Source organism: Heteronotia binoei, chromosome 16 (genome assembly GCF_032191835.1).
Source record: "Heteronotia binoei isolate CCM8104 ecotype False Entrance Well chromosome 16, APGP_CSIRO_Hbin_v1, whole genome shotgun sequence".
Classification (NCBI taxonomy): Eukaryota; Metazoa; Chordata; class Lepidosauria; order Squamata; family Gekkonidae; genus Heteronotia; species Heteronotia binoei.
The window spans coordinates 29,338,428-29,351,515 of NC_083238.1; the positions used below are offsets into that span (position 1 = coordinate 29,338,428).

The following is a 13,088-nucleotide window of genomic DNA, read 5'->3' on the forward strand; positions in this document are numbered from 1 at the left end:
CCGTCCCTGCAGATGACACCCTCCAACAATTCCAAGACCATGTTCCAGCTAACTCCAGCTAGAACTTCTCAGCTCTGTTTCTTTGTTCCAAACTGTTTCTCACCCTCACCCTTCTGTCATTTCTGCCTCAACTGAGGAGGGGCATTATCTTTTCCCAGTTAGGATAAGTCTTTCATGCAAACACATACAGAGATCCTCTCCACCTACCTGGCAACTATCTCCAACCCCACAGATGAAACTTTAAGCCAGTCATCTTGGATGATTAATCAAGATCAGGCCAATGAAGGAATGTCTGGCCAGGAGACATGCCACCGTTATAAGTCTGCATGACCTTCTGTGCAAACCCTTTGCAGATTAAATCTGTTGAACAGCATTAACAGTATCTTTCTGGCTCCAAATCCAGCTCAGTGCCTGAGACATTCATGGTAGGGAAAATACAAAAAAAAAAAAAAACCCTCCGAACAAAACTCGGGCAACTTCTTGGGATATCCAACAAAAACTGTCCCAAACAAAGCCATCTTGCATGTGCCAATTTCTTTCTTTATTAAGATTTTTTACCCACCCTTCCTGTAGGATAGGCTCAGGGTGGGTAATTCACTGGGAACAACTCACTGAATTGAATAGATTCTTGTACTATATGATAATACAGATCCACATCTAGTACAATCTAAGTGGATTGTGAGTTTGGAAAACTTGGTGGTACGTGAGTAACTGTGGGGAAGGGAAATGAAATGAAGAACTGGGAATTCCTGCCTAACAGTACAAGACTGCTGAACTCCGGGAACAAACTGCTTTCTGCTCCGAGAGTCCTGAACCTCAGCAAATGCTCTAGAACAATGATCTTCTACTAGTAGTGACTGCTGACCCTGCCCTGGATAGCCCAGGCTAGCCTGATCTCGAAAGCTAAGAAGGGCCAGCCTGGCCAGTATTTGAATGGGAGATGACCTCGGAATACCAAAACAAATTTTAGAAAGATGTTGCAATTCTCATCCAAAGGAATCTAAACCTGCCTCTACAATTTCACGCCTCCCTAAAAAGACTGAAACACATAAACATTCTCCTGCTTTAGCTAAATCCAGCATCCTTGGAGTTAGCTTCGCTTTTCTCACAAAATACAGTCTGAACAGAAGACCCCTTTATGTGTCCATAACATCACCATATGTAAATATTAGACATTAATTTCGATGTAAATGTAAATGTAAAATTTTATTTATATCCCGCCCTCCCCCGCCAGAGCAGGCTCAGGGCGGCTTACAACATTTAAAATGAACAATACAATAATAAAACATTAAGAACACATTAAAACCAATCAGTGATTAAAACATTGTCTTGCCCTGACTTGGGTGACCCAGGTTAGCCTGATCCTGTCAGATATCAGAAGCTAAGCAGGGTCAGCTCTGGTTAGTATTTGGATAGAAGGCCAATAAGTAAGTTTAAGGTCCCTACACAGAGGCAAGCAACAGCAAACCACCTCCGAACATCTCTTGCCTTGAAAACCCTACAGGAGCACCATAAGTCAGCTCCAACTTGACGGCACTGTCCATCACCAAACTTTGTATTAATGTGGGTATTTCCTGAATTTCTTAAGGAAGGGAAGACTGAAGGAACAAATACTGGAAAACTCTAGACTTATTAACTGATGTGAAACGGAGAAGTTTTTTTAAGCGTTTCCTCACATACACGCCCCACTAACTTTACTCTCTGATTCAGATTGATTATTGTGGACTTAATTGCCATTAGGAGTCAAAAACCAAAAATGCAACATGTAACAGGAGAAGGATCAAAGGCAAAATATTGTTGCGGATGTCTTGGAGGTAGGGTTGCCAATCCCCTGTTGAGTAAAACAAACAACAAATGCCGCGTAATTGTATGCTGCAAATAAACCATTCATGCAAATGAGAAAGACTTTCAGAAAGCTGTTGTGAGCTGTGACATAAGCACGGGTTCCGGAATTAAAGATAAGCGACCAGTAGAAGTGGCAATGAAGCACCACTTGAATCTGGGACTTGTGTAGCCGTACCTGTTGGATTGAGGACTGCTACCTCAGGAAGGAATCATAATCATCGGTACTGTTTGCTTCTGTCAGCAAGAAGGATGTAACGGACAGCAGAATTTGGTACCTTATTTGGTGCCAGAGTTGGATTAAGTACTGGAATTATGGTTATGGACTTTGGACTCATTAGAAGTTTGTGTGGAAAGTCAAATGTTTAACGTACTTATTCGCAGCATACAATTACATGGTGTTTGTTGTTTGTTTTACCAATCTGTACACTGTGGTTTCTGGTTTGTCTAATCCCCTGTTGAGGGCAGGGGATCCCCCAGTTTGGAGGCCCTCCCCCTCCCGCTTTGGGGTTATCAGAAAGCGGGGTGGGAGGGAAATGTCTGTTGGGCACTCCATTATACCCTATAGAGACTGATTCCCATAGGATATAATGGAGAATTGATCTGTGGTTCGGGGAAGGCTGTTTTTGAGGTGAAGGCACCAAATTTTCAGCATAGCATCCGGTGCCTTTCATCAGAATACCCCCCCCCACCAAGTTTCAAAAAGATTGGAGCAGAGGGTCCAATTCTATAAGCCCCAAAAGGAGGTGCTCCTATCTTTTTATTATTTCCATTTAAAACGTGTGCGATCCCTTTAAATATAATTGCCAGAACTCCCTTCAGAGTTCAGTTGTGCTCGTCACACCCTTGCTCCTGGCTTCACCCACAAAGTCCCCAGATATTCCTTGAGCTGAGCCTGGCAACCCTACTTGGAGGGGACTCTTTTAATTAGCAGAATTCTTTGATCCATAAGGGTAGATTTCATCCTCCAACGGGTGGTGTGAAATGCAAGGGAGAGCAGGGGAAGTTGTCTCTATGCTGAGCAGATTAAACTATTTGAAATGGGAAACAGTATTTTTTTGTTTTAAAAAAATGAAAGTGGGATTAACGTTCCTTGGCATTAACAAAATGAAGGCAAATGGGGACTTAAATGTAGATTATCTGCATAGCCTAGTTGATATACCTGTAAATGGTTGTGTGTGTGTGCTTGTGCAATGTACATGAGTTGGTCAGCAGGGATGCTGATAGTTAATTATAGTCTCCCTGGGAGAGCATTGAATGGAAGGAGGTTAGCATCAATTCTTCAGTGTCCTCGTCTGTTGTTCTCTGGCTCAGAATTTGTCTAGCTTTTAAATACCTTGTTCAAACAGGCAGGTTCGTTACTTGGGGACCACAGCATCAAGTGATGATGTCCAGGGGTGGGGGAGGGTTCCTCATACAAGGCAGCAAAGTGATTATGTATCCTTTCCTACAACCACCAGTTATCCTCTGCAATTATGCGACCCCCATTCCCCCCACTGCTGCTTAGCGTGTTGGCCTCAAATACAGAACTGGCAATCCAGTATCTCTTAACAAGGGTGCATTTGTGTCCTGACTCCAGGATGAAACTCTCACTAGAAGTCATAAAGTATGCATGTCCAAATCTGTCTTTGAGGACGAATGTGTAATTTTAGATATTAACTGTATTTTTGCATGCAGTCTTGATACCACTCATTCTCTAGGTGGGATCCCTATAAATAGTTTTGTGGCATTTGTTATTTATCTATTCATTTTAAGTATTATCTGGCTCTTTTCTCTCCAAAGGTGAGAGAAATGCAGCTTACAGAAAAGTAGGTTATACAAACAACAGGAAGGAAAGTACAATAAACTACAGTCTGGGCTGGTCCTGGATCCACCTGTTGGCTCACTCAAGGCCAAGGACTAAGGGTCAAAGACCCCTTTGGCTCTTGCCTTTCAGATTGCACTTCTGGTCACAACATGGTTTTTATTCTTGCCCATGGGAAGAGAAACATAGGTTCATCCCAGATGTTCCATGGCTGGCAGAGATGTGTCCAAACATCCCTTCCCTGCTTTCCTTCTGTTGTGTGATAGCACTTTTGCTCCCTTCAGGTAAATCTGAGGCAACCAAAGGATTTGTGGTATCAGAATTCTTTGGTCATTTTGTAAAAGAATGATGGGATAGGACGGTCTGAGAGAGCTGTCTTTGTTACAGCAATATTTATATGCTTGCTTGAGATGAACTAAGTTGATGCCAGTGGACTCTTAAATTCCTTTTTTATGTTTTCCCAGAATAAAGTCACAGATCTTAACAAGATCGCAACAAACTGCTTGGGTTTGCTGTATACTCCATTTCAAAGAATTATACAGAATTTGTAGAATCTTTATTGTTTTCATACTCTAACATTGAAATACTTTTGTGAGAACAAGCACCATTAAACAACACGGGACTTATGACAAAACCTGCTTAGGATTGCTCCCTGATAAGTTGCAAAATATTGCTTGATTTTGCATAGAAAAGTCATTTTTGTCTTTCTCTGCTCCAGGACTTTGCTGTCATGTTCATCCATCACATCGTAGCGGTTGTTTTGCTGACCCTCTCATACACAATCAACTTCTTGCGTGTAGGGGCCTTGACACTGTGTCTTCATGATTCCGTTGACATTGTGCTGGAGGTAAGATACCTTTTGCAAAAGCTGATGGTTCATACTGACCTGTCTTCTACATGTCATCCTAAAGGTCTTCCTAGAACAGATGTGCTATCCTAAAATCAGCTGTTCCCCACAAAAGCTGCATTCAAGTTTGTCTCAAAGGCACTGATTCGCAGCAACTGGAGTCCTATGTGCATTTACTTGGGAGTAAGTCTCATGAATACAGGGGACCTTCTCAGTAAATTCATAGCATTGGACTGTGAGTCTTGACATGTAGTTAAAATCCAACTCTGATACTGCAGTGTATGATAGCAAAAATCACTGGCATTATTTTGATAAGTAATGATTGTGGTATTATCACAAATGTGAGAATTCATAGGAACTCTGTTTTCAACCAACTTCTGCTTCCTTGTACCTTTATAGTTGTTGTCAAATCACAACAAAAGCTTGCAAAACTCCAAAATTCCTTTGTTCTATTTTGTAGCACATGATTACCCTTTTGCACAGTTTTCTTTGAAGTAATTGGTTGGACTTGGTTCTTCTCACTTCCTAGACTTGACATATAATTAAAAAATTAAGATGAGACAATACTAAGGCTGTTTTGGAAGTGTGGTGCTAGCTGAACTTTGAGATTAGCATACATTTAGGTAATGGCACTGTTGTGGTGAATTAATATGTCTCTAAATACCTGAGGCAAGTTATTTCTCTATTTCTTAGAGAAGGAGCATCAGAACTTTAAGTGCTGGGGAAATGGCAACTTTCTTCCATGTTTCTTTGGCTTGGGGCTTGATTAGACAATACCTTAAAAACAAGTTCAGCTGGGATTTTCCCCAACCCAACTCACTTTTAATATATGACCCAGAACTTGCCTTAAAATAGTGTGGGTGTCATGAGTCAGCCAGGGCTCAGCAATAGTGAGGACTCCATAGGAGAAGAGCACTCCTTGGGAGAAGAGGAATCCTGTGTAACCAACTTTGAGTCAGCAAAAGCTGACCAGCAAAAGAATGAGGTGCAGGCTTGTCAAGATTCACGGCCAACAGCTGGTGCAGAGCTACTGACACCCTCCAGCCCTGGTTCAGCAGGTGAACCTCAGCTGGCCATTCCCAGCCTGCCAGTATCATCTACACCCTTAGAGCACCACAGACAAAGGCTGAGAACAGAGCTACAGACAAGATGGCAAAGTGCACATCTCCTGACCCAATACCAACTGCTTGCTGATAACAAATACCTGCAGAATTGCTTCTGAGAAGCTAACTGCAAGCCTGACCCTTAGGTGGGTGGCTATAAAACCAGCCCAGAGAGGCTGCTAGGCATGGACGCAATGTGTATGTTAGGCACAAAGGCACTAATTCTGCCTTGCCTGATTCTTGGAACCTGACCTTGGACTGAACAACTCTGCCTTGGCTGACTTCTGGAACTCTGACGTTGGACCAAATAACTCAACCTTGCCTGACTTCTGAAACCCCAACCTTGGACTGAATGAGCCTGCCTTGCCTGACCCCTGGCACCTGATATTTGGAGCCTGCAAGCCAGTTCATTGGGGTGGGGAATCAGCTCCCTAGTGCACACAAGCGGCAAGAGGAGCTTCATCATTCCTTCCCTTCCATCTTGCTTGCTTTTGCTAGCAGAAAAGGCCATGGGGGTAGGGAGAGCTGTTTGTCTGATTGCCAGTTCTATGTGTCTGCCCAGTGCCTGGTCACACATTCTGCAGGAGTTGAATTGGAGTTTCCCCAAACCTAATACGTATTTAATGTGTTTTCCTATCAGGCCCTTATTTGCAAGCCTGGATGTCGTACGTGCAACTGCAGATACAAGCAGAAGAAAATCAGTGGCTCAAATCAGACTACTCCACTGGAAGTTTGAAACCTTCCTCCAACTGAAGTGTTTTTTCCTCCAGCAAAGGAAGGCTTCTTAGGCTGGAGGAGGGCATTGAACTTGATTGAGTGGATGGTGAGATTCGAGCCAGTATCTGGAAGAAACATCAAAACATTCCAAACCTGGATCATGTAATTCATTTAGTGGCAAAGGCCAACAACTGTCAGGGCTGCATCTTTTCCTAAGGAACTTCATAGAATCCCCCCTTTGCTTTTAAGTCACCCTACACATAGTACAGGGAGCCCCACGGCACAGAGTGGTAAGTGCAGTACCACAGTCCAAGCTCTGCTCATGACCTGAGTTCGATCCCGGCGGAAGCTGGGTTCAGGTAGCCGGCTCAGGTAGTTGACTCAGCCTTCCGTCCTTCCGAGGTTGGTAAAATGAGTACCCAGCTTGCTGGGGGTAAAGTGTAGATGACTGAGGAAGGCAATGGCAAACCACCTGCCAAGAAAATGTCATGATGTGACATTGGCCCATGGGTTGGTAATGGCTCAGTGCTTGCACAGGGGACTACCTTTACCTTTTTAAACATAGTACAGCAAATAAAGAGGACAAATGTAAGTTTTACCAGTATCTATCAAACACCGAAAAACTGGAGATATCTTCTGATAAAGGGGTATTGCTCAGAACTGGATGCTTTCTGCAGAGAGAGAGAGAATCTCAAGTGATCGGTGTGGGGTGAACAAGGAGAAAATGGTAGAATGAGCACTCAGAAGGGCATGAAGAGGAGAGTGGGAAACATAAGCAGGGTTGACAACATCCAGCTAAAAAGAGAAAGAAGAGCAGTGACTGAAGCCAAGAGCCAGAAATCAAGCAAAGAAGGACCAGAAAGCAGGAGGGATGGAAGTTTCACTCTGCAGCATGGATTTCTGGGGAATTCAAGAGCAGCTAAGGAAGAAACGACTCACACACCTGCACATATGCAGCATCTTTTTCTTTTCTTTAAGACAAAGGGGGGCAGAAAATAAGCAAGTCAAAAAAGGAAGGCTTCTTTTTAGAACTAAATGATTCAAGAATTAAGTCTCATTGAACTTTGGGTAAGCCCATTTAGGATTAGACTGTTTGAGAGACATACTGAGAAAATATTGAAGAGGCAAATTTTGAATTATTAATAGTACAATCCTGAGGGGCTTTGTGTGTATTAAGTGCCCTCAATTTGTTTCCAGCTTACGACGACCCTCCAAAATGTCCTCTCGCTAACAGCCTTGCTCAAGTCATAGTAAAACAATGTAAATACAATTATAAAAGATGAAACGCATATAAACAATTTAAAACTACATTATTATTTAAGAGCTATAAAAAGATTTCATAACAAAGGTGGCTTCTCCATATCTCAGCTCTCTGTTCCTTATATTACTCTATTAGCGGTCTTGCAGATGATATTGTTCAGCGACATAACAGTGGCAGCCTCCTCCCACATTAGTTGTTGTAGGCCTGACAGAAAAGTTCGGTTTTACAAGCCCTGCAGAACTGGGAGAGGTCCCGCAAGGCTCTCGTGGCCTCTGGGAGAGCATTCCATAATAAAGTAGTAAAACAATAAAATAGTCCAACACAATACCAATAAAACCAAACCAATTCATTTATGAATGATGATAGTCCTCAAAAATATCCGTGCCACTTAGGTTTATATTGCCTGCAGGTTCAAGACTGGCATATTGAGAGATGGAAAATCCATCACTGGGCTTGGAGAAGGGTGTAATTCTGCTTAGGATGGCACTATAAAATGTGGAAATGCAATAAGGGGCTGGATCCAAACTAAATAGACAGTTTCTACTAGCCAGCCTATGGCGCGAGGCGATAGCATCGATGATACAATGTGAAGCTGCAGCCGGGTTGGAGCAGGGGAGGCCAATAGAAATTAGACACCCACCGCCTCAACCAAAGGCCTGATTGAACAGCTCTGTTTTACAGGCCCTGCAGAACTGTAATAAGTCCAGTAGAGTCCTGATTTCAAGAAAGAGCATGTTCCGCTGACTGGAGCCAAAGCCGAGAAGGCCGTGGCCCTGGTTGAGGCTAAGCGGATATCTTTGGGGTCAGGGATTGCCAGGAGATGTTGTTGAGATGGGCGTAAAGCTCTGTGGGGGACATATTGGGAGATGATGTTGGATAGGGTAAACTTTCATCTCTGCATATCCATTCATACTAGAAGGAGGGTTAATTTTGCTGGTCTGTTTTGTGCCAGGAACCACGGCTTGGCTCGTTTCTGTGAAGGGCATAACGTCTGTTCTTTCCTTGTTATAGGCCGCCAAATTGACAAACTACTGCAAGTGTCAAAGACTGTGCGATATGCTTTTCATCACATTTGCAATTGTTTTCATTATCACAAGACTTGGAATATATCCTTTGTGGTGAGTAAATACATCCTTTCCTTGCAATTATAAACATGTCAGGCAGCTTACTGTGTCCTTCTGCCTGTCTGATGTCAAGGGATGCGGTCGCTATTCATATTGTCTTCTTTGTACAAAAGATGCAAGGAGTAACTGTGAAAGAACAAGTCCACAGATAACGTCCATAAATAAAAATCATGGGTAATGGGACCGGGGCTGTCCACAGAGTGTAGAGGTTCATAGCCGGAAGTGATCTGTGACACACAGCAGGTTGAAAACAAAACAGCCGAGTGCAGTTTGTGCAGCTCTGCTACAATATGTCAGTCTTAAGCCGTGCAAGAAATAACAATCCAGATGCCACATATTAAAAACAATTACAAATGCCTGTGGCTGAAGCTGGAATTATCCTTTTTTTTTTTTTTTGCCGCTCTGATTTCTCCTCCCTCCCCCCATTGTCACAGATCCAAAGTGAAATGAAATCCAATAAAGATCCAAAGTGAAATGAAGCAAAGGAGATGGATTTGGACCTGATGACAACCCTCTGCCTTGCTTTTTGAAAATCATCTTGTGACCATTTGAACTTGGGTGTTGTCAAGGACGAAATCAGTGTTCTGCAGACTAGGAATACTATGCAGTATTCAGTTGCAAACCACCTGTCCAGCTAGGAAACAGGAAATCCAGAGGAGCTGCAAACTCTGTGTAATTCCTTTGCAGTCTTGTATGGCTGCTAGGGATGCCAGCCTCCAGGTGGGACCTGGGTATCTGTGGAATTACAGATCAGTTCCTCTGGAGAAAACAGATGGTCTGAACAGTTCCTCTGGAGAAAACAGATGGACTCTAGGGCAGGGGTCCCCAACCCCCGGGCCATGGACCGGTACCGGTCCGTGGCCTGTTAGCAACCGGGCCATGAGTTGTATAATTATTTCATTATATATTACAATGTAGTGATAATAAGAAGACGATATTGGATTTATATCCTGCCCTCCACTCCAAATCTGAGTGGCTCACAATCTCTTTCATCTCCCTCCCCCACAACAGACACCTTGTGAGATGGGTGGGGCTGAGAGAACTTTTACAGCAGCTGCCCTTTCAAGGACAGCTCTGCAAGAGTTATGGCTGACCCAAGGCCATTCCAGCAGCTGCAAGTGGAGGCACGGGGAATAAAACCCGGTTCTCCCAGATAAGAGTCCACGCACTTAACCACCACACCAAAATAAAGTGCACAATTGTATCATCCCAAAACCATCACGCCCCCCCCCCCCCCCCGTCCCATGGAAAAATTATCTTCCACAAAACCGGTCCCTGGTGTCAAAAGGGTTGGGGACCGCTGCTCTAGGGCGTTGTACCTCACTGGTCCCTGTCCTCCCCAGGCTCCATCCCCAATCTCCAGGAATTTCGCAGCCTGGATATGGCAACCCTCCCTCATCCCCAGCCAGTGGGGACCTGACAACCCTACCTGGCTCTGGTAAACACAAATGCAGTGCTGATATCTTGGGGCACATGACCCATTTAGAAAGGAGCATCAGGAGCATAGATGAATCGAAATGCAACTTGCCATATTTCTGGTTATGGAAGGGTTGTAGAAATTAGGCAGATTTTGTGTATGTTGATGTGCATGGATGGGCACTGTGTCGCTTTCCACGTGGCGTGTTGGGAGGACAGACTATGGCGGCTCATACTCAGCTGCGTGTCGTCAATATCTGAGCCAGCTGAGAAATTCCTTCTAATGAACTTCAGAAACACCGCAGCAACTTCTGCCAGACTTTGCAGTGTTACTTCTAAACTGCTGCCAGGGAATATTGGCCTATCTGAGTGTTTCGTCCTCATTCACCGAGAAGTGCAGCAGCTGTGTCTGTTGGGCAGTTTCTCTTCTCTGCAGGCTTAATTTTAAAAGTGGTGGCAGTCTCCGGGCTGTATTAACCGTTAGGTGAAATATGCTGAAAAGCATGGGCTTTAGCTAAATTGAAGGATCCTGCAATAAGTAATTACACTTATTGGCAATTACCGGGGTATACGGAAGAGGTGTGCATGGGTTCATGCTTTCTAAGATGGTGTGGAATGAGAATGCGTACCTCCATGATGTGGCTTGCGTAGAAATAGTTATAATGAGAGCAATGATGTATGCCTTGGAGAGCTGCAGAGTTCCACACTTTGTTCTAGTACCCTGTCCAGAAAATTCTGATGAATTTTATCATTTTCTTATTTGGTGCTGCTTCGCGCATGTAGCTTTTCTGACATAGATTTGGGTAGGGGAACATATGAACATATGAAGCTGCCTTCTACTGAATCAGACCCTTGGTCCATCAAAGTCAGTATTGTCTTCTTAGACTGGCAGCGGCTCTCCAGGGTCTCAAGCTGAGGTTTTCCACACCTATTTGCCTGGACCCTTTTTAGTTGGAGATTCCGGGGATTGAACCTGGGACCTTCTGCTTCCCAAGCAGATGCTCTACCACTGAGACACCAGCCCTCCCAAGCATGTACACCTGTAAGACAGGGTGATCCTTTGCACACATTGTTGCATATACATGAATAAAGAACCCCGTTAGCTGCAGGTGCGTATCATGAGAGAGTCTTTTCACTTAACTGAATGTATAATTTCCCCCCACATGCAGTACATGTTGAGAAAAATGCTGTGCTCTGACTTAAAGGTGATAGTTGTGGTTTGTAATCCAAGTACAACCATGAAGTTATTAACATCAATGAAGTACAGCTATGAAGTTATTTACATTAATGAGTTCAGCTGACGTTCGGAAACTTGTCCTTTTATTTCAGAACTATTTTGCATGGCTTATGGGGTCCATAGGAGTATCTTCGTAAGAGCTAGGCTATTGATCTTTGAACTAAATCTGCTGACCAGTGAGCTCTGCAAGAGTAGTAGCATTGAACAATGGAGTGTAAATTTTATGTAATCAATATCCATTTTGTGGGCATGGTCTAATTTAATGGTGCTGGAAGGATGAGTTTAATAAATCAGGAATTCTTACAACTTTTTTTTCCTTTGGAAACAATAGGTGCCAATCCAGGGTTTTTGTTATCTGTTTCAGTTTCAGTTTATTTCGATTTATATCCCGCCCTTCCCACCGAAGTGGCTCAGGGCGGCTCACAACATAGAAGATCTAACATAAATTTTAGATTTAAAATACATCAAGTTACAGCAGTTAAAACAGTAAAATAATAAAACATATAAAACAAGCGATCTATCAGAATACTACACTACAACCTTCTATAGAGTTTCCAATGCCAGTTAGTTATAGGCCAGCTGGAAGAGGGCTGTCTTACAGGCCCTGCAGAACTGACCAAGATGAACTTATAGTTAAAATTTTGGAGATAGTGGAGATTGACTCTGTCAAATTTGATAAGACCAGGAAGACAGATAATATATAAGTGGAATTTATTTTATGAATGGATGTGTAAATTTTACTCAGTAAAATCTGGTTTTGCTTCATTAGTGTTTGTTTTTTAGTTAGTTGTGCGCAGTTGTGGCAGAGGGTTTTGCAAGAAACCCTTTTTTAAAAAAAGCTACAAAAAGCTATAGGATTGCTTTTTCCACATGGGTTCAGACAGGGCTATGTTTTCATTTTTTCCAGTGTCATTCGAAGGATACTGAATTGGGTTTTTAAAACAGCAATAATTTGAAAACATGCACCACCTTCCACTGAGATCAACAAGGGTAGAAATAAATGTGTTGGAAGTACTCAAGTTTAATCAGCTGGGAAGCTTTATGGATACTGTCACACAAGATGGACTGGGTCAGAGGAATTTATTCCATTCTCAAATGACGTTCTAATGTAGTCTGGTCTAAGGGAGATACCTTGATGGGGCTGTTAAAGGATCCAAAGAAAGTTTGGCATGGTTTCTTAATTCAAAAATCAGCATTCTGGTGTCAAAACCAGGACCTTTTTCTTGTAGCAGGAACTCCTTTGCATATTATCCAACACACATCCTGATGTAGCCAATCCTCCTGGAGCTTACAGTAGGTCTTGTACTAAGAACCCTGTAAGCTCTTGGAGGACTGGCTACGTCAGGGGTGTGCGGCCTAATATGCAAAGGAGTTCCTGCTACACAAAAAAAAAAAGCCTTGGTCAAGACTAATTGATGACAAGGCTATTCAGAGCAGCGGAAGCATGTTTAGCAAGAGAAATTTCTACATGTTGTGATGGTTCAATTTCAGTCTAGTAGCACTTTTAGAGACCAAGAAGTGCTTTAGGGTGTATGCTTTTGAGAGTCAACACTCCCTTTGTCAGACACCTAAAATGGGGTGTTTCTGTTATTTTGGCAACAAACATCTGACACGAATACACCAAGTGGAACACGTTTTCTGTTTGATGTTGTCAGAAGCAGGGGTGCATCATATCATTGAAAAATCAACCTGGTGAATAACATCATTTTGTTATCTATAGCTACATTCAACTAGGGA

At 43.0% G+C, this 13,088-nt stretch overlaps 1 protein-coding gene across 2 annotated transcripts in view; it reads left to right on the top strand.

Annotated features, from left to right (window-relative positions):
- Window positions 1-13,088, top strand: part of CERS6 (ceramide synthase 6) — a 153,337-nt gene that overhangs the window by 123,705 nt on the left and 16,544 nt on the right. For both annotated transcript variants that reach the window (XM_060257270.1, XM_060257269.1), the window contains exons 7-8: window positions 4,365-4,493; window positions 8,586-8,692. In XM_060257270.1, coding sequence (XP_060113253.1) covers window positions 4,365-4,493; window positions 8,586-8,692 — 236 coding nt within the window. The remainder of the gene's footprint in view (window positions 1-4,364; window positions 4,494-8,585; window positions 8,693-13,088) is intronic.